General features: G+C 47.2%; 2 protein-coding genes and 1 pseudogene across 2 annotated transcripts in view; 2 read left to right on the top strand and 1 right to left on the bottom strand.

Moving 5' to 3' along the window:
- LOC140198459 (heat shock cognate 71 kDa protein-like) overlaps positions 1 to 21280 on the top strand; it is a 62414-nt gene that overhangs the window by 18560 nt on the left and 22574 nt on the right. The window lies entirely within an intron of this gene.
- Positions 8457 to 10367, bottom strand: LOC140198226 (heat shock 70 kDa protein 1-like). Its single transcript, XM_072259274.1, has one exon. The coding sequence runs from the start codon at positions 10365 to 10367 to the stop codon at positions 8457 to 8459; it is 1911 nt and encodes a 636-aa protein (XP_072115375.1).
- LOC140198539 (U2 spliceosomal RNA) lies at positions 20580 to 20711 on the top strand (annotated as a pseudogene).

Raw genomic sequence — 21280 nt, 5'->3', positions numbered from 1 at the left:
TCTCCACAGCTCTCTTCCCTGATTCGCTCGTTTCTTTCGCTCTCTCCCCTGATTCGCTGGACTTTCCAGCCTTCTTCTTCCCTGATACGCCGGGTTCTCCAGTCTTCCTCATCATTGATGCGCTGAACTCTCCAGCTCTCGTCCCTGATCCGCTGGATTCCTCAATTCTCTCCTCTAACTCGCTCGTCTCACCAGCCATCCTCTTCTCCGTTGGGTAGGTGAGGTGTCCGACCGCAAACGATCCATACTACGCCCACCACGCGCGTCAGCGCGAGATCCTCTCCCCAGCCAATGATCTCTCCGTTCCAAGAAGAACAATGGGAGAACCGCCTTGGTGATCACGGTCTCCCCCTGCCAGGTAAGTATCCTTTGGGTCGAATAGGACTCCCGGAGGCGATGGCCTACCGGCTGAGTTGTATTCGGCTCTGTGGAACTGGACGGGCCCTGACCTGCTGGAAGTGTACAACGCTATGCTTCTGGCAGGTAGCATGTCAGAGTCCATGAGGAAGGGCATCATCACCCTCATCTACAAGCAGAAGGGGGAAAGGGAGGACATTAGAAATTGGAGACCCATCCCTCTCCTGAATGTGGATTACAAGATCCTGTCCAAGGCTATCGCCAATAGGGTCAGGTCTGCTCTGGGACAGGTGATCCACCCGGACCAAACCTGTGCTGTACCGGGCAGGAAGATCTCAGACAACCTCACGCTGCTGAGGGACACAATCGCCTACGTGCAGGACAGGAGGGTGAACGCGAAGGCCCGGTGGGGAAGGACCACAGTTTAAGGTTTGTCACCCATGGGAGTGGGAGGGGTCGGGTGGGGAGGAGAATACCCCTCAGCAGCGGTGTGGACAGATAATCAACATGGTGCCCCAGGAGTGGCTGGAATTGTAACTTTGGAAAAGGAATTAGAGCAAACTCCTGTTTTTATTGTTAATAATTTTATTGTAAATAAGTCTTAATTTGAGTCGTTCCCTTCTCTCAACCAAACAAAGAAGAATACTGTACTTATAACAAATTGCGCCTGAACTTCTTATTTAACAAGAGATAGATAAGGAACTACAGAATAAGGTGAGAAAAAAAAATAGGTGCCGGAAAATGCTGGGGGCCTTTGCTGAACGGTCTCGGCGGCTGCTTACCTTTTCCCATCAATTTATTTCAAACAAAATATACTTAACAAAATTATTTGCAATAAACCATTCCATAATTCTGAATTCATGACCATTTGTTTAAAAATTTCAATCACTCACGTCGCACTCTGCTAGTTCATCTTGTATAACACAACCGGAGTTGAGGGGTATACACCCTGCCACCCAACCCCTCCCACTCGCACGGGAGAAGAACACTAAAGAACCATTCATAGGATTTTTTTTCAACTTTTAGACGCAAGGCGATATTTCCTCCCTTGATTCTGCAATAATTATTTAATTTATTTTATATGTATTTCTTATCGTATTTTATACAAAGTTTTAAAAATTACAATGTATTGCATTGTTCTGCTGCCACAAAACAAAAAATTCACAACATATATCAGTGGTATAAATAAAGTGTATCTGGAGTTGGTGGTATCACTCCAGTGCCTTGAAGACCTGCTGCAGGTTGTCCTTGGCTGATAAAGTTCCTTTACATCCTGACGTGATACGATGTTGGTGATGCACAGAAACGCCAACAATTGTGCGGAGAGCAGCTGGGAAATGGCCCTTCCACCCAACTTGTCCAAGCCCCACAACAGCATCCTCCCGGCTAGTCCCAGTTGCCCGCAACCTGTCAATCACCTCCCCTCCATGTACCTGTCCAAACCCACACCTCAAAACTCAGCCTGCTGCCAATACCAATCGTCGTTCCCAGCATATGGGATTCTCTCCCAAGGCAGCGGATTAAGCTGTTTTTGGGGACAATGCAGGAGCAACTGGCGAAGGGCAACATCACTAGATCTGTCAACTTTGGGGACTGGTCACCTTTTTGAAGAACCAAAAGCCTTCTGGTAAAGTAATGCCAAACTGCAGCTGTGAGAGTGGGGAAGTGTTGACAAAAGAGATCCAGAAAGAAGGTGTGCTGGAAATTAGAAGGAAGATGAGGGTCCTCATCCTCCCTGGGAAAGGAGGAGGGAGGAGAGAACATTCATTGATATACAGCAATACTTCTTGTACTCATTTTTTCCTGCCCTGGTGCCAGCCAAGTCTCTGTAATGGCCACTACATCATAATTCCATGTATGTATCCATGGGTGAGGGTGGGTTAGGGTGTATCCGTGTATGCGTCTCAGTTCATCACCTTTGTTCCTGATGCTTCTTGCACTGAAGCACATGTACTTTAGCCCTTCTACCTTACTACCCTTACACCCTTTATTCTGCTTCTCTTTCCTCAAAGTCTTTTTATATGTTAGATCTGGCTTTACTCCATGCACTTCTTTCATTGCTCTATTGCTCCGGGTCCCATCTTCCTTGCAAATTAGTTTAAACCCTCCGAACCATGCTCGCAAACCTACCTGCAAGGATATTGCTCCCCCTCGAGTTCAGGTGCAACCCATCCAATCTGTAGAGGTCCCACCTTCCCTAGAAGAGATCCCAATGATCCAAAAATCTAAAACTCTGCCCCCTGCACCAACTCCTCAGCCGCGCATTCAAATGCCATCTCCTCCAGTTCTTTCCATCACTGTCACGTAGCACTGGCAGCAATCCTGAGAACACCACCCTTGAGGTCCTGTTCTTCAGCCTTCTGCCTAGTTCCCGAAACTCACACTTCAGGACCTCATCCCTCTTACCTGCCTATGTCGTTGGTACCAACATGTACGACGACTTCTGGTTGCTTTCCCTCTCGTACCAGGATGTCGTGCACCTGGTCAGAGACATCCCGGACCCTGGGACCCGGGAGGCAACAAACCATGTGGGTGTCCTTCTCACGTCCACAAAATCTCCTGTCTGCTCCTCTGACTATAGAGTCTCCAATGACGACAGCTCTCCTCTTCTCCATCCCACCCTTCTGCACCACAGGGTCAGACTCAGTGCCAGAGGCCCTGCCACCGTGGCTCACCCCTGGTCGGTCGTCCCCGCCAACAGTATCCAGGACAGTAAACTTATTATTCAGGGGAATGGCTACAGGGGTGCTCTGCACTACCTGTCTGCTCACCTTCGCTTTCCCCCCTCTGACTGTCACCCAACGACCTGCTTCCGGCAGCCTAGGTGTGACTACCTCCCTGTAACTCTCATCTCCAGAAACTTTGGTATCCGACATGTCTTGGATAGCACGAGTTCAAACGTGAAATCTACCTGAAGCAGATCAGTTTCTTCAGTTATTCGCCACCGCTATTTGTCTGTTGTTAAAAATAAGCCTTGGGCTGGCAATGGATCATAATTGTGTTTGCACCATTATTGTGATATGTTGACGTCTGACTGGCTTCGTGCCAATGATATTTGCTTTAGTGTTTCTGGACCCCAAAGAGTAAGTGTTTTAGATAGTTCTCTGAATAAAACGTGTGTTAACGACACCTAAAAACGGAGAGCTGCTGTATGGTGGCCCAATCACTTGTTCCCGTTCTGAATCCTGAAGTAACTGGAACAGGAGAAGGTCGTGCAGTTCCTGAACCCTCGCTGCCTTTCCATATCAATTCCACTTTCTAGTTTCAACTCCAATTCCCTGGATTGCAGAGTATTCCAAAATCAGCATCAGGTTTGTCATCACTGGCACATGTCGTGAAAGTCGGTTTGTGGCAGCAATACATTATAATTTTTAGAAACTATAAATCACAATAAGAATTATATATAAATTAAGTTAAATACTGTAAGTAAATTTAGTGCAAAAGGAAAGCAAATATAGTGAGGTAGTGTTCATGGGTTCATTGTCCATTCAGAAATCTGATGGCTGAGGGTATATGCTTGTCCGCGAAACATTGAGTATTTATCTTCAGGCTCCTGTAACATCTCCTTGATGGTCGTAATGAGAAGAGGGCATGTCTTGGGTGATCGGGGTCCTTAATGATAGATGCTGTGTTCCTGAGGTTTTGCCCTGGGGACGCTAGTGCCCATGATAATACTAGTTGAGTTTACAACTTTCTGCACTTTCTTTTCCGCTCCTCTACCAGACGGCGAAGTTATAAATCAGACTAAATCAATTGTACCCGTGTTTTGAATCCACGCACAACTGAACACCCATCCTGCTTCTGGAGTAGAAAATTCCACATACTGTATTGGCATCGGTCTAAGCAGAGTATTTCCTCCCGATCTCACCCCTGAATGTCCTACCCTTTTTCGCTAGCCATGCTGGTACTAACATGACGGGGCATAGTTTTAACGTGCTTGGAAGTAGGTGTAAGGGGGGAACGTCTCCGTGGATTGTCACCTCGTCGTGATGGAGAAGCTTGTGTGGTCCTGTGATCCCGAGAGCGATGCCTTCTAGAGCTATGCTCCTGGTAGGGTCACCCATGGCGGTAAGGTCCCTGACAAAGACCTCAACGGTGGAACAGGTGGACGAAGTTACTTCGAACTCAACGGCTGTGAAGGCGGATGAAGGCTGCAACAAATCCATCAGCTCCGGTCGTCGTGGTTTCCATGCCATTGGAATCAGTTGGTTGATTTGTGAAGTATCGTGTGCTTCTTGGAGTGCAACATCAAGTACACGTTAAACAAATACACGCACAGGCGTCTTCGCTCTGTGGGCCACTTCTTCAGAACGAAGGCCATCATCCTCAAACTCGAGGCATAGCCACGACGAAGGGGGAAATAGAGGGCTATGCAGTAGGGAAATTCTAGGCAGTTTCCAGAGTAGGTTACATGGTTGACACAACATTGTGGGCCGAAGGGCCTGTAATGTGCTGTAGATTTCTATGATTCTATGACTGGGTACAAGAGCAGACAGAGCAAAGAGTTAAATTGTACCACAGAAGCAAAATTCAAAAGGGTGAAGAATGCAGGACTGAAGGTGCTGTATTTAAATGCAGAATAATGTGGATGAACTCGTGGTGCAATTAGTGATTGGTCAGTATGACATTGTGGGCATCACTGAATCGTGGCTGAAAGAAGATCATAGTTGGGAGCTCAACATCAAAGGATATACTTTGTACGGAAAGGGCAGGCAGGAAGACTTGTGGCTCTGGTGATAAGAGGTGGAATTACATCTTTAGAAAGTGGTGACACATGGTCAGAGAATGTCGAATCTTTGTGAGTGAAGAAATTGCAAGGGTGAAAAAAAACATTGTGGGAATCATATATAGGCCTCCAAAGAGTAGCCAATGTGCAAATTTAAGATTGGAAAGGGAGCTGGAAAAGGCATGTAATAAGGGTAGTGACACAATTGTAATGGTGGTCTTTAATATGCGAGGGGATTGGGAAAATAAGGATGATTTCAGATCACTAGAGAATACCTACGAGATGGCTTTTTAGAGCAGGTTGTGGTTGATCCTACTCGGAGAAAAGCTATCTTCAATTAGGTGTTGTATAATAACCCAGATCTTATTGGGGTGATCAAAATAAAGGAACACTGAGGAGGCATAAGTCACATGTGTCAGTATTGCAATGGAATAAAGGGAATTACAAAGGCACGAGAGAGGAGCTTGCCCAGATGGATTGAAGGAGGATACTGGCAGAGATGACAGCAGTGTAGAGATGGCTGAAGTTTTCCACACAGAGAGTTCCAGTGGGTGCGTGGAATGCACTGCCGGTGGTGGTGGTGGAAGCAGATACAATGGGGTCTTTTAACAACCTCTTAGATAGGTACATGAAGCTTAGAAAAATAGAGGGCTATGCGCTAGGGAAAGTCTATGCAGTTTTTAGAGTAGGTTACATGGCTGGCAGAACGTTGTAATGTGCTGTCGATTTCTATGTTCTATGTTCTATGTACCAGAGTCCAAAGCCAAGAAAATCAACATTCTTCTTCTTGGCATCTTCAGAATTATACAACTTTAAATTATGCACACAATGTGCTGGAGGAACTAAGCAGGTCAGACAACATCTATGGAAAAAAGTAAAGTGTCAACAATTCAGTCTGGCCAAGACACTTCTTCAGGACAGCAAACGAAGGGAGAAGATGCCTGAATTAAAAGGTGGGGAGGGTGAAGATGATAGGTGAAGCCAGGTGGACGGGAAAGGCCAAGGGCAGGAGAAGAAGGAATCTGATAGGAGAGGAGAGCGGACAATAGGAGAAAGGGCAGGAGTCGAGGACACAGGGGGAAGTCATAGGCAGGTGAGAAGTGAAAGGTCAGTGTGGGGAATAGAGGAGGGTGTGGAATTTGTTCACCAGAAGGAGAAATTGATGTTCATGCCATCAGGCTGGAGGGTATATTCCAGACAGAATATAAGATGTTGCTCCTCCACTCTGAGGATGGCTTCATCCTGACACACGGTAAAGGCATGAATCAACACATCAGGTGGGAATGGGAATCAGAATTAAACTGTTGGGCCACTGGGATATCCCACTTGTGGCAGATGATGCAGAGGTGCCCCCCCCCCAGTTTACGACTGGTCTCACCAGTGTAGAGGAGGTCGCTTTGGGTGCACTGAACACAACAGATGACCCCAGCAGATTCGCAGGTGCAGTGTGGCCTCACCGGCAAGGACAGTCTGGGGCCCCGACTGGAGGTGAGAGAGGAGATGAGTGGGCAGGTGTAGCACTCAGACCGCTTGCAGGGGTAAATTCCTGGAGGGAGATGAGTGGGGAGGGACGAATAAGACAAGGGAATCGTGAAGAGAAGGGATCCTTGATGAAAGCGGAGAGGGTTGGAGGGCGTAAAGAAATCTCTGCAGACTGTCTTGTGTTTATGGCCTTTAAATTATTTCGTCTTTTTAACCCCAGTAAATGGTAGATTTTCCTGCTTGTCTCAAGTTGCCGAGGGAGAGACTCTTGTGCTATAATGGGAGAGCAGATTCATTGGTAGAGGTCTGTGTAGAGACAGAGTTAGCAGCATCACCATCTTTCACAGAAATGACTGACCAATGGAAAACAAAATACTCCTTGCTGCTCTGTCTCTATTGATATGAAGTTATGAAGTTATGAATCTAATTATGTCAAGAAAACTGGTTTATGGAGTGTGCCTTGCAGTGTGGTCATATCAGAGGGGTGTATGGAGTGTCCAGGGAGAGGTAGCGCCTCTGGTAAGGGGGCTTCTGTTACGCGTCTCTGAACTTGCGTGCCTGCAGATTCACTATAGCAGATTCTACAATGAATCTGCGCTTCCATTATAGAACAAGTTCAGTACAGCACAAGGCAATTGGAGACAAGGCCACTATTAACAGGGGTTAGAAATAGATTTGTCATATTTTCTCATGACAAAGATCGGGGATCATTCTGTCCTATGAGTAGATGCCGGCTCAGACAGCAATCACGACTTTTTTTTAAGCAAGTAACTCATTCACTGTCAGCAACACATCAACTTCACCCTGAACCTCCTCCCACCACCCACCGCCAGTGGCCATTTGGCCAACCTGCCCGACCGCCTGTGGGATGTGGGTGGAAACCAGATTACACGGGGGGGGGGGAACAAATGCGGTCATGGGGAGAACGTGTGAGCTCGTCACGTACACACACAGTACCCGGTGGTCGGGATGGAAAGTGGGTCACCTGAGCTCTGTGACAGCCGCCTTTCAGGGAAAAGTAAATGGGAAATGTGGAGGAGTCAAAATAATTCCAGTTATACGCCAACGTAGTTTATTTACAGTATATTGCTAGTGGCCACTTTATTAGGTGCACCTGTACACCTGAACATTAAAGCAAATAATTAATCGGCCAATCACGTGGCAGTAACTCAATCCATAAGAGCATGCAGACGTGGTCAAGAGGTTCAGTTGTCATACAGACCAAACATCAGAATGGGGAAGATATGTGATTTAAGTGATTTTGACCATGGAATGATTGTTGATGCCATGGTTTGGGTAACTCAAAAACTGCTGATCTGGGATTTTCACACACAACAGTGTCTGGAGGTTACAGAGAATCATGCGGGAAAAAATCCAGTGAGCGGCAGTTCTGTGGGTAAGAACGTCTTGTTAACGAGAGGGGTCAGAGAAGATTGGCCAAACTGGTTCGAGCTGACAGGAAAGCGACAGTAACTCAAGTAACCACGCGTTACAACAGTGGGGTGAAAAACAGCACCTCTGAACGCACAACGAGTCGAACCTTGAAGCGGATGGACAACAGCAGCAGAAGACAACGAAAGATAGAGTCGGGGGCCACTTTATTAGGTACAAGAGGTACGCAATAAAGTGGCCACCGAGTGCGTGTTGCTAATTTTCATGAAACACTAAGCACAAACATACTGTCATTAATAAAAGGTTTTATTGGGTCTGTATGAGTAACATGCTCAGCCGACCGGGTGCAGCCCGCATGCGCAACTTATTCGGGGAAAATCATTACCACAACGCCAAACTGGATATTCGTTCAAGTCAAGCAGCTAATTGTTACCAAATATAATGTACCTTGACAACGTTACTAAAGGGTGCGATGAAAAAGGAGGAGTCGGGAAGGGATTCAGTCGACCTCATCTATTGTTGGACCGCTGAATGAATCCCCTTTACCTGCTTGCGTCTCAAAGCCAGGTGGTATGCCTCCCTGGTATAGCCCGAGGATGATGGGATTACAGACATTCTTCAGACCTCTTAACTGGCTCTCAAACTCCTCCTTCTCTGCCTCCTGGTTCATCTCCAGCCACGAAATGGCTTGATTGCAGGCTTCTAACACCTTCCTCTTGTCTTCCTCACTGACTCTTTCCTTGATTTTCTCTTCCTCCAACGAGCTCTTCGTGCCGAAGGCGTAAGACTCCAGGGAGTTCTTGGCCGAGATCTTGCCGTACAGCCGCTCGTCCTGCGCCTTGTACCTCTCAGCGTCTTGCACCATTCTCTCGATCTCTTCCTTACTCAGCCTGCCCATGTCGTTGGTGATGGTGATCCTGTTCTGTTTGCCGGTGCTGATGTTCACGGCCGACACGTTCAGGATGCCGTTGGCGTCGATGTCGAAGGTGACTTCTATCTGCGGCACGCCGCGAGGGGCAGGAGTGATGGAACTGAGTTCAAATTTGCCCAGACGGTTGTTGTCCTTCGTCATGGCTCTCTCACCTTCATACACCTGGATCAAAACTCCGGTTTGATTATTAGAATTAGTGGTGAACATCCCCGTCTGCTTGGCTGGAATGGTTGTATTACGCTTGATGAGAGTGAACATGACACCGCCTGCTGTTTCAATTCCCAGTGATAACGGAGCGACATCAAGAAGAAGCAGACCTTGAACATTCTCCGACTTGTCGCCCATCAGAATGGCCGCCTGGACAGCTGCCCCATAGGCCACGGCCTCATCGGGATTGATGCTCTTGTTCAGCTCCCTACCGTTGAAGAAATCTTGCAGCAGCATCTGGATCTTGGGGATCCGGATGGAGCCTCCGACCAGGACAATTTCATGGATCTGGGATTTGTCCAGCTTGGCATCTCTCAGGGCTTTCTCCACTGGCTCCAGAGTGCCCCTGAACAGGTCAGAGTTCAGCTCCTCAAACCGAGCCCTGGTGATTGAGGTGTAGAAATCAACACCCTCAAACAGAGAGTCAATCTCAATTCTGGCTTGGGTGCTGGAAGACAGAGTTCTCTTTGCTCTCTCACAGACCGCCCGCAGCCTCCTCACCGCTCTCTTGTTCTGGCTGATGTCTTTCTTGTATCTCCGCTTGAACTCCTCAATGAAGTGATTGACCATGCGGTTGTCAAAGTCCTCTCCTCCCAGGTGGGTATCACCAGCTGTTGATTGCACATCAAATATCCCTTCATCAGTAATAAGGATGGAGACATCGAAGGTGCCACCACCCAAGTCAAAGATGAGAACATTACGCTCTCCTTTGCCTTCCGTGTCCAGACCATAGGCAATGGCAACTGCTGTTGGTTCATTGATGATGCGCAGGACATTGAGACCAGCTATCACACCAGCATCTTTGGTTGCCTGGCGTTGGGAGTCATTGAAGTAAGCAGGAACGGTGATAACAGCGTTGGTGACTCTGTAGCCAAGGTAAGCCTCAGCAATTTCCTTCATCTTGGTCAGCACCATGGAGGAGATTTCCTCTGGGTAAAAGGTTTTGTTCTCCCCCTTGTACTCCACCTTCACCTTGGGCTTCCCCGCATCACTCACCACCTGGAAAGGCCAGTTCTGCATGTCAGACTGCACCGTTGGGTCGTCGAACCACCTCCCGATGAGCCGCTTGGCATCAAAGATGGTGTTGGCGGGGTTCATTGCCGCTTGGTTCTTGGCTGCATCACCGATGAGCCTCTCGGTGTCGTTGAAGGCCACATAGCTGGGAGTGGTGCGGTTGCCCTGGTCATTGGCGATGATCTCCACCTTGCCATGCTGGAAGACACCAACGCAGGAGTAGGTAGTGCCCAGATCGATACCGATGGCCGCTGACATTGTTTAACGGAATATGGCAGATGCCCCAGTCACAGAAGATGTCCCTGCTTTCGGCGTCGTTCCTTGCCGTCTTCTTGCTTTATATACAGCCTTCAAGTGCGATTCCAGTATATTTTTCCCGGAATCTGATTGTTGTGGCCATCACAGTCGAAGTTCACATGTACTGTATCAGAATGCTAAGACAGCAGCGCCACCGACGTGTGAGCGCGATACTCCGTTGCCATGCAAACCCACTGATAGAAACATTTGATGTCATAGAAGATGCGAAATGACAGCAGCCGGCAGGAGCTTTGCTACACGCATAAGCCCCTGTGTTCCTTACCAATATCAAAGCTTAAAATGGCTCAGTCTTTCGCTTAATAGAGGAATGGTTAGACTTTGGTAGTTCCGTTCCTAGTTCTACGATTGTGGGAGGAAAACTGACTTCCATTGTATTTCTCTATAAATGAGGAAAAATAGTTCTTAATTTCAAGTTCAAATTCAAGTTCTTTTATTGTCATTCAGCCATAGATATATAGGTACACCGCCACAAGAAACAAAGTTCCTCTTGACCAAGGTGCACAGCACACTACAGAATACTCACACATAACACATTAAGTAATATTACCACAAATATATTAACAAATAATAAGACACCTTTACAGAATAAATTTGGAAAGTACGCAGTATGACGCTGCTGGTACTGGCGCTTTATAAGTAATGAGACCTGGCTGATGGCCGGTCGTTCAGTAGCCTCGAGCCCTGGGGGGAGAATCTGTTTCACAACCTTGTCCTAATACCACTATACCTCCTGCATGATGGTAGGGGTCAAAGAGATTGTTAAACGGGTGGGAGGGATCACTGACCATCTTGAGGGCTTGCGTACACAGCGCTTCTGATAGATGTCTGAGATGGTCCGTTCTGCGCATTCCCAGAACCTTGACGCTCCAATTCTCCCCACCGAGGAGCCGTTAAGGTGCAGTGAGGAGTGTCAGTCATCACCCTTCCAAAGCCTACAGTCACCTCTTTAGGCTTATCCCCGTTGAGACTTCAGTTGTTTCACCCAACCGCACGTGGACCATATCTCCATCTCCTCCCATCCACCTATACACCTTATGATTTGTATACCTTTCTCAAATCCCCCTTAATTCTCCTGCGGCCCGGAGAATAAAGTCCTAAACTGTTCAACCTTTCGCTACAACTCCGGTCCTCAAGTCCTGGCAATGTCCTCCTTTCAGGTGTTCACTGTAAAGGCTCCCTCTGGCGTGAGTTCGGCAGGTACCCCTCACAGTACTGTCCTAAAAAGACTGATTGCGGAATTTTTTTCGGCAATGTCCACCATAAGGGGCAGTACGGTAGCATTATTGAATTGAATTGAATTGACTTTATTACTTATATCCTTCAGATACAGTTGAAGTCAGTAGTTTACAAACACCTCAGCCAAATACATTTAAACTCAGATTTTCCACAATTTCTGACATTTAATCCAAGAAAACATTCCCTGTCTTCAGTCAGTTAGGATCACCTCTTTATTTTAAGAATGTGAAATGTCAGAATAATAGTAGAGAGAATGATTTATTTCAGCTTTTATTTCTTTCATCAATTTCCCAGTGGGTCAGAAGTTTACATACACTTTGTTGGCATTTGATAGCATTGCCTTTAAATTGTTTAACTTGGGTCAAACGTTTTGGGTGGCCTTCCACAAGCTTCTCACAGTAAGTTGCTGGAATTTTGTTCCATTCCTCCAGACAGAACTGGTGTAACTGAGTCAGGTTTGTAGGCCTCCTTGCTCGCACATGCTTTTTCAGTTCTGTCCACAAATTTTCTCTCAGATTGAGGTCAGAAAATGACGTCAAGTCTGGTTCATCCTTGGGAGCAATTTCCAAATGCGTGAAGGTACCACGTTCAAACAACAGTATGCAAGTATAAACACCATGGGACCACGCAGCCATCATACCACTCAGGAAGGCGACGCATTCTGTCTCCTAGAGATGAACATACTTGGGCGTGAAAAGTGCAAATCAGTCCCAGAACAACAGCAAAGGACCTTGTGAAGATGCTGGAGGAAACAGGTAGACAAGTATCTATATCCACAGTAAAACGAGTCCTATATTGACATAACCTGAAAGGTTGCTCAACAAGGAAGAAGCCACTGCTCCAAAACTGCTATAGAAAGCCAGACTACAGTGTACAAGTGCACATGGGGACAAAGATCTTACTTTTGGAGTAATGTCCTCTGATCTGATGAAACAAAAATTGAACTGTTTGGCCATAATGACCAGTGTTATGTTTGGAGGAAAAAGGGTGAGGCTTGCAAGCCGAAGAACACCATCCCAACCATGAAGCATGGGGGTGGCAGCATCATATTGTGAGGGTGCTTTGCCAGGAAGTTAAAGCTCGGTCGCAAATGGGTCTTCCAAATGGACAATGACCCCAAGCATACCTCTAATGTTGTGGCAAAATTGCTTAAGAACAACAAAGTCAAGGTATTAGAGTGGCTATCACAAAGCCCTGACCTCAATGCGACAGAAAATTTGTGGGCAGAACTGGAAAAGCGTGTGCGAGCAAGGAGGTCTACAAACCTGATTCAGTTACACTAGTTCTGTATGGAGGAATGGAATAAAATTCAAGCAACTAACTGTGAGAAGCTTGTGGAAGGCTATTCAAAACGTTTGACCCAAGTTAAACAATTTAAAGGCAATGCTACCAAATACTAACTAGGTGTATGTAAACTTCTGACCCACAGGGGAAGTGATGAAAGAAATAAAAGCTGAAATAAATCATTCTCTCTACTATTATTCTGACATTTCACATTCTTAAAACAAAGTAGTGATCCTAACTGACCTAAGACAGGGAATATTTTTGAGGATTAAATGTCAGGAATTGTGAGAAACTGAGTTTAAATGTATTTGGCTAAGGTGTATGTAAACTCTTGACTTCAACTGTACATGAGGAGTAAAAATATTTATGTTATGTTTCTGTCTAAATGTGCAATATACAATTTATAGTAATTTATAATAAATAGTATGTTCAACAGGACAGTCAATGTAACATAGAAATACAATTGTATCAGCATGAGTTAATCAGTCTGATGGCCTGGTGGAAAAACTGTCCTGGAGCCTGCTGGTCCTGGCTTTTATGCTGTGGTACCATTTCCCAGCTGGTAGCAGCTGGAACAGTTTGTGGTTGGGGTGACTCGGGTCCCCAATGATGCTTCAAGCCCTTTTTACACACACCAGTCTCTGTAGATATCCTGAAAAGTGGGGAGTTCACATCTACAGATCTACAGATCTTCATCTGCTGGGCTGTCCACACCACTCTCTGCAGAGTCCTGCAATTGAGGGAAGTACAGTTCCCATACCAGACAGTAATGCAGCCAGTCAGGATGTTCTCATTGTGCCCTTGTAGAAAGTTAGAACATAGAAACATAGAAAACCTACAGCACAATACAGGCCCTTCGGCCCACAAAGTTGTGCCGAACATGTCCCTACCTTAGAAATTACTAGGCTTACCGATAGCCCTCTATTTTTCTAAGCTCCATGTATCTATTCAAAAGTCTCTTAAAAGACCCTATCGCCTCCACCACTGTTGCCGGCAGCCCATTCCACGCACTCACCACTCTCTGAGTAAAAAACTTACCCCTGACTTCTCTGTACTTTCTTCCCAGCACCTTAAACCTGTGTCCTCCTGTGGCAACCATTTCAGCCCTGGGAAAAAGCCTCTGACTATCCACACAATCAATGTCTCTCATCATCTTATACACCTCTATCAGGTCACCTCTCCTACTCCGTCGTTCCAAGGAGAAAAGGCCGAGGTCACTCAACCTATTCTCATAAGGCATGCTCCCCAATCCAGGCAACATTCTTGTAAATCCCCTCTGCACCCTTTCTATGGCTTCCATATCCTTCCTGTAGTGAGGCGAACAGAACTGAGCACAGTACTCCAAGTGGGGTCTGACCAGGGTCCTATATAGCTGCAACATTACCTCTTGGCTCCTAAATTCAATTTCACGATTGATGAAGGCCAATACACCGTATGCCTTCTGAACCACAGAGTCAACCTGCGCAACTGCTTTGAGCGTCCTATGGACTCAGACCACAAGATCCCTCTGATCCTCCACACTGCCAAGAGTCTTACCATTAATACTATATTCTGCCATCATATTTGACCTACCAAAATGAACCACTTCACACTTATCTGGGTTGAACTCCATCTGCCACTTCTCAGCCAAATTTTCTTTATCTTACTCTCTCTCTCTCTCTCTCCCTCTCTCTCTCCCTCTCTCCCCCTCTCTCTTCATCCGTCCATCCATCCCATGGAATGATGATGGTTCCTTTCAGTCAGTTAGTGGGGTTGACCCCACTCCTCAGAAAGGAACTGCGTGTGCGTGAGTGGATTTTAGGTGAGTAGGGGGTTGCACAGGTCCAGACCCACCCTCTCGACATCCCCTCCCGGATCCAGCGGCATGGTGGGGTCCAAGACGGCTGGGGGAAGTTCTGTTGCAGTGAATGGCCAGACCAAGCTTCGATGCAAGGGATGCCCTTTCCGCATTTCACGGCACATGTTTGCTAGATGGCCATTGACCCTACGGGAGGGTTCATCCGCCCTTTGACAGGTCTTGGTTTTTGTCCTACAAGGTGTCTAGCCACCCTCCTCACCAGGCAAGCCTGGTGGGGGAGCCGGTTTAGTCGCCGACCACCCGACTATGCGACAGGGTTACATGGTACCAGTAGCACTCAGACGAGTGACCTGACCTGTCAATGAACTGCTGTAACTTCTGACAGCCCTCCACACTATCCACAACACCTCCAACTTTTGTGTCATCAGCATCATCAGCAAACTTACTAACCCATCCCTCCACTTCCTCATCCAGGTCATTTATAAAAATCACAAAGAGTAGGGGTCCCAGAACAGATCCCTGAGGCACACCACTGGTCACCAACCTCCATGCAGAATATGATCCATCTACATCCACTCTTTGCCTTCTGTGGGCAAGGCAGTTCTGGATCCACAAAGCAATGTTCCCTTGGATCCTATGCCTCCTTACTTTCTCAATAAGCCTTGCATGGGGTACCTTATCAAATGCTTTGCTGAAATCCATATACACTACACCTACTGCTCTTCCTTCATCAATGTGTTTAGTCACATCCTCAAAAAATTCAATCAGGCTCGTAAGGCATGACCTGCCCTTGACAAAGCCATGCTGACTATTCCTAATCATATTATACCTCTCCAAATGTTCATAAGTCCTGCCTCTCAGGATCTTCTCCAACAACTTACCAACCGCTGAGGTAAGACTCACTGGTCTATAATTTCCTGGGCAATCTCTACTCCCTTCCTTGAATAAGGGAACAACATCCGCAACCCTCCACCCCTCTGGAACCTCACCCGTCCCCATTGATGATGTGAAGATCATCGCCGGAGGCTCAGCAATCTCCTCCCTTGCCTCGCACAGTAGCCTGCGGTACATCTCATCCAGTCCCGGCAAATTATCCAACTTGATGCTTTCCAAAAGCTCCAGCACATCCTCTTTCTTAATAAATCCTATCGCTCTGCTGCCTCTCACTCTGCTGCCCGCTGGATATGGCGGTCTTCTTTTTAAACCTTTCCCACTCTACTGGCTGACGTCATGCGCCTGCGCAGTCTTACCTCTCTTTTTCTCCGAGAAGTAAAACCGCCTTCGCTCCGGAAATCAGCCGTTCACTCGCAGCCTTCTTGCTCCGAATTCATAGAGTCTGGGGGCCCATACCAAACTTCTTCAATCATCTGAGGTGAAAGAGGTGCTGTTGTGCTTTTTTTCACCACACAGCCAGTATGTACAGATCACGTGAGATACTTGGTGATGTTTATGCTGAGGAACTTAAAGTTGTTCACCCTCTCAACTCCAGATATATTGATGTCAATAGGGATTAGCCTGTCTCCGTTCCTCGTGTAGTCCGCAACCAGCTCCTTTGTTTTTGCGACATTGAGAGAGAGATTGTTCTCTTGACGCCACCGTGTCAGGGTGAAGACTTGTTCTCTGTAAGGCTGCATCAATATTCGTTGAGATCAGGCCAATCAATGTAGCATCGTCAGCAAATTTAATTAGCAGGTTGGAGCTGTGAGTGACGACACAGTCGTGGGTGTACAAGAAGTAAAGTGGGGGGCTTAGGACACAGTCCTCTGTTGAGGGTCAGAGGGTTGGAGGTGAGGGAGCCCATTCTTACCACCTGCCAGCGATCTGACAGGAAGTCCAGGATCCAGCTACACAAGGCAGGGTGAAGGCTAATGTCTCTGATCTTCTTGTCAAGCCTGGAGGGAATTATGGTGTTGAATGCTGAACTGTAGTCCAAGAACAGCATTCTCACAAAAGCATCCTTCTTCTCCAGATGTGTTACAGTGCTAGTGACACAGTTCAATTCCGCCGCTGTTTACACGGAGTCTGTACTTGCTCTCTGTAACCATGGGTTCCCTCCCACCCACACCCACACATCACAAGTATGCATGGGTTCGTAGGTTAATTGGTCACATAGGTGTAACTGGGTGTGCGAGCCCATTGGGCCAGAAGGGACAAATATCGTGCTGTATCTCTAAATAAAATACATAAGTAAAAACATCCAATCCTGAAGAAGGGTCTGGGCCCGAAACGTTGACTGCTTGCTCTTTTCCATAGATGATACCTGGCCTTCTGAGTTCCTCCAGGATTTAGTGTTTCTAGCACCTACAGATTTTCTTGTGTTTGAAATAAGACGGTGACCTGAAGTTGCCTGAGGCTTGGCTGTCCTGGGAAAACCAGTCTGAATTCCTCTGTCTCAGAACAGAACTGAGAAAGTGAAATGACTGACACAAGAAAATCTGCGGATGCTGAAATCCAAGCAATGCGCATAAAGTGCTGGAGGAACTCAGCAGGCCAGACAGCATCTGTGGAAAAGACTACAATCGACGGCTCGGGCCGAGACCCTTCATCAGGACTGGAGAAAAAAGATGAGAAGTCAGAGGAAGAAGTTGGAGGGAGGGGAAGAATAAATACAGATAGTACATAGAACATAGAACATAGAATAGTACAGCACAGTACAGGCCCTTCGGCCCACAATGTTGTGCCGACCCTCAAACCCTGCCTCCCATATAAGCCCCCACCTTATATTCCTCCACATACCTGTCTAGTAGTCTCTTAAACTTCACTAGTGTATCTGCCTCCACCATTGACTCAGGCAGTGCATTCCACACACCAACCACTCTCTGAGTAAAAAACCTTCCTCTAATATCCCCCTTGAACTTCCCACCCCTTACCTTAAAGCCATGTCCTCTTGTATTGAGCAGCGGTGCCCTGGGGAAGAAGCGCTGGCTATCCACTCTATCTATTCCTCTTTTTATCTTGTACACCTCTATCATGTCTCCTCTCATCTTTCTTCTCTCCAAAGAGTAAAGCCTTAATCTCTGATCATAATGCATACTTTCTAAACCAGGCAAATCTCCTCTGTACCCTTTCCAATGCTTCCACATCCTTCCTATAGTGAGGTGACCAGAACTGGACACAGTACTCCAAGTGTAGCCTAACCAGAGTTTTATAGAGCTGCATCATTGCATCACGACTCTTAAACTCTATCCCTCGACTTATGAAAGCTAACACCCCATAAGCTTTCTTAACTACCCTATCCACCTGTGAGGCAACTTTCAGGGATCTGTGGACATGTACCTCGAGATCCCTCTGCTCCTCCACACTACCAAGTATCCTGCCATTTACTTTGTACTCTGCCTTGGAGTTTGTCCTTCCAAAGTGTACCACCTCACACTTCTCCGGGTTGAACTCCATCTGCCACTTCTCAGCCCCCTTCTGCATCCCATCAATGTCTCTCTGCAATCTTTGACAATCCTCTACACTATCTACAACACCACCAACCTTTGTGTCGTCTGCAAACTTGCCAAACCACCCTTCTACCCCGACATCCAGGTCGTTAATAAAAATCACGAAAAGTAGAGGTCCCAGAACAGATCCTTGTGGGACACCACTAGTCACAATCCTCCAATCTGAATGTACTCCCTCCACCACCACCCCCTGCCTTCTGCAGGCAAGCCAATTCTGAATCCACCTGGCCAAACTTCCCTGGATCCCATGCCTTCTAACTTTCTGAATAAGTCTACCGTGTGGAACCTTGTCAAATGCCTTACTAAAATCCATATAGATCACATCCACTGCACTACCCTCATCTATATGTCTGGTCACCTCCTCAAAGAACTCTATCAGGCTTGTTAGACAGGATCTGCCCTTCACAAAGCCATGCTGACTGTCCCTGATCAGACCATGATTCTCTAAATGCCTATAGATCCTATCTCTAAGAATCTTTTCCAACAGCTTTCCCACCACAGACGTAAGGCTCACTGGTCTATAATTACCTGGACTATCCCTACTAACTTTTTTGAACAAGGGAACAACATTTGCCTCCCTCCAATCCTCCGGTACCATTCCAGTGGACGGCGGGGGCATAAAGATCCTAGCCAGGGGCTCAGCAATCTCTTCTCTCGCCTCGTGGAGCAGCCTGGGGAATATTCCGTCAGGCCCGGGGGACTTATCTGTCCTAATGTATTTTAACAACTCCAACACCTCCTCTCACCTAATATCAGCGTGCTCCAGAACATCAACCTCACTCATATTGTCCTCACCATCATCAAGTTCCCTCTCATTGGTAAATACCGAAGAGAAGTATTCATTGAGGACCTTGCTCATTTCCATAGCCTCCAGGCACATCTTCCCACCTTTATCTCTAATCCGTCCTACCTTCACTCCTGTCATCCTTTTTTTCTTCACATAATTGAAGAATGCCTTGGGATTTTCCTTTACCCTACTCGCCAAGGCCTTCTCATGCCCCCATCTTGCTCTTCTCAGCCTCTTCTTAAGCTCCTTTCTTGCTTCCCTATATTCCTCAATAGACCCATCTGATCCTTGCTTCCGAAACCTCATGTATGCTGCCTTCTTCCTCCTGACTAGATTTTCCACCTCACTTGTCACCCATGGTTCCTTCATCTTTATCTTCCTCACTGGGACAAATTTATCCCTTACATCCTGCAAGAGATCTCTAAACATCGACCACATGTCCATAGTACATTTCCCTGCAAAAACATCATCCCAATTCACACCCGCAAGTTCTAGCCTTATAGCCTCATAATAGGTGATAGGGAGAGGAGAAGGGCGTGAAGTAAAGAGCTGTGAAGTAGATAAAGGACAGGAGAAGAGAGAATCAGATAGGAGAGGACAGAAGGCCATGGATCAAAGGGAAGAGGGAGGAGCACCAGAGAGAGCTGCTGGGCAGGTAAAGAGATAGGGCGAGAGAGGAAAATGGGAATGGAGAATGAGGAAGGTGGGGGGCAATTATCGGAATTTCGAGAAATCTGTGATCATGCCATGAGGATTTGATTATGAGGACATGCAGTCCTCTTTTATTGTCATTTAGTAATGCATGCATTAAGAAATGATACAATGTTCCTCCAGAATGATATCACAGAAACACAAGAGAAACCAAGATGGAAAAACTGACAAAAACCACATAATTATAACATATAGTTACAACAGTGCAAAGCAATACCGTAATTTGATAAAGAACAGACCATGGGCACAGTAAAAAAAGTCTCAAAGTCCCTCGAAAGTCCCATCATCTCACGCAGACGTTAGAAGGAAGAAAAAAAACTCTACCTGCCGTGAACCTCCAGCGCCGCAAACTTGCTGATGCAGCACACTGGAAGCACCTGTCCACAGCCGACTCTTGAGTCCGTCTGAAAACTTTGAGCCTCCGACACCGAGCACTGAGCACCATCTCTGCCGAGCGCTTCGACCCCAGCCCTGGTAACAGGTAATAGGCAAAGCCAAGAATTTGGGGCCTTCCCCTCCTGAGATTCTTGATCGCACAATAGCAGCAGCAGCGAAGCAGGCATTTCAGAAGTTTCTCCAGATGTTCCTCTGCTTCTCACGTCTGTCTCCATCAAATCAGAATTGTTCATGGCCCCTAGTTAAACACATATGATATCATTTCGGAGCGGCCGCATGCTGCGTCGCGCCGCCATCTTCTCCTCCCTCTTATTCATCCCATCAGGATGGAGGCTACCCAGACGGAATATAATGTGTTGTTCCTCCAACCTATGTGTGGCCTCATCACAACAGTAGAGGAGGCCTTGGATAGACACGTTGGAATGGAAATGTGAATTGGAATTAAAATAGGTGGGTGACCACTGGGAGATCCCACTTTTTATGGCAGCTGGGGCATAGGTGCTCGGCCTTTTGGCTAAGATCAAGTGTAGTATCTGTTCTTATCAGACCAGAAGGCGGAGGAGGAGAGTTCGCGCTGACGCAGGGGTGGATCCTAATGCTGATTGGCCTCCAATCTAACACCCCATACCAGCGACGACAGCAGTGAGTTAGAAGTTAGAAGATGGCAGCAGCGAGCAGTACATCAGCTCGAGGCCAGGGTATCAAGAACACTGTCAGGCTGACAGTGCGAGACCGGAACGGGGGCACCGGCTTCACCCGAGAGACCTTCATCCGGAAGGTCTTGCTGGATTGCTGCGGATTTACGCCCGATGACATCTACTGCGTCCAGGACTTCGCAGGCTTCTTCGATGTCACTTTCCGGCAGGCTGCAGGGTGGCAGAAGCTGTACCAGCAGCTTCAGCTGAAGGGGACAGAGGCGCCGCTGTCGCTGCTGAAAGCACAGCCCCTCTTTGCAACGGCTACGCAACAGGAAAGGACAATCACGGTGCACATGTTCAACCCGCACGTGCCAGTGTTAGATGTCCTTACATTCCTCGCTCGGTATGTGGAGAGCGTAGGAACACCAGCAGCAAACGGCAGGTGAAGGTGAAGCTGAGGTTGGATTCCAACGGCGGCATCATCCACCCCCCCTCCGTCTTCGCCATCGGAGGGAACCGAGGGTACATGGTGTACGCGGGACAACCCAGGGTGTGCC

Source organism: Mobula birostris, chromosome 5, assembly GCF_030028105.1.
Source record: "Mobula birostris isolate sMobBir1 chromosome 5, sMobBir1.hap1, whole genome shotgun sequence".
Classification (NCBI taxonomy): Eukaryota; Metazoa; Chordata; class Chondrichthyes; order Myliobatiformes; family Myliobatidae; genus Mobula; species Mobula birostris.
This window is presented reverse-complemented; position numbering and strand designations above follow the sequence as displayed.

Bases quoted from the DNA above. Each gene is read 5' to 3' on its own strand.
- LOC140198226 (XM_072259274.1), bottom strand. From the start codon at position 10,367: ATGTCAGCGGCCATCGGTATCGATCTGGGCACTACCTACTCCTGCGTT.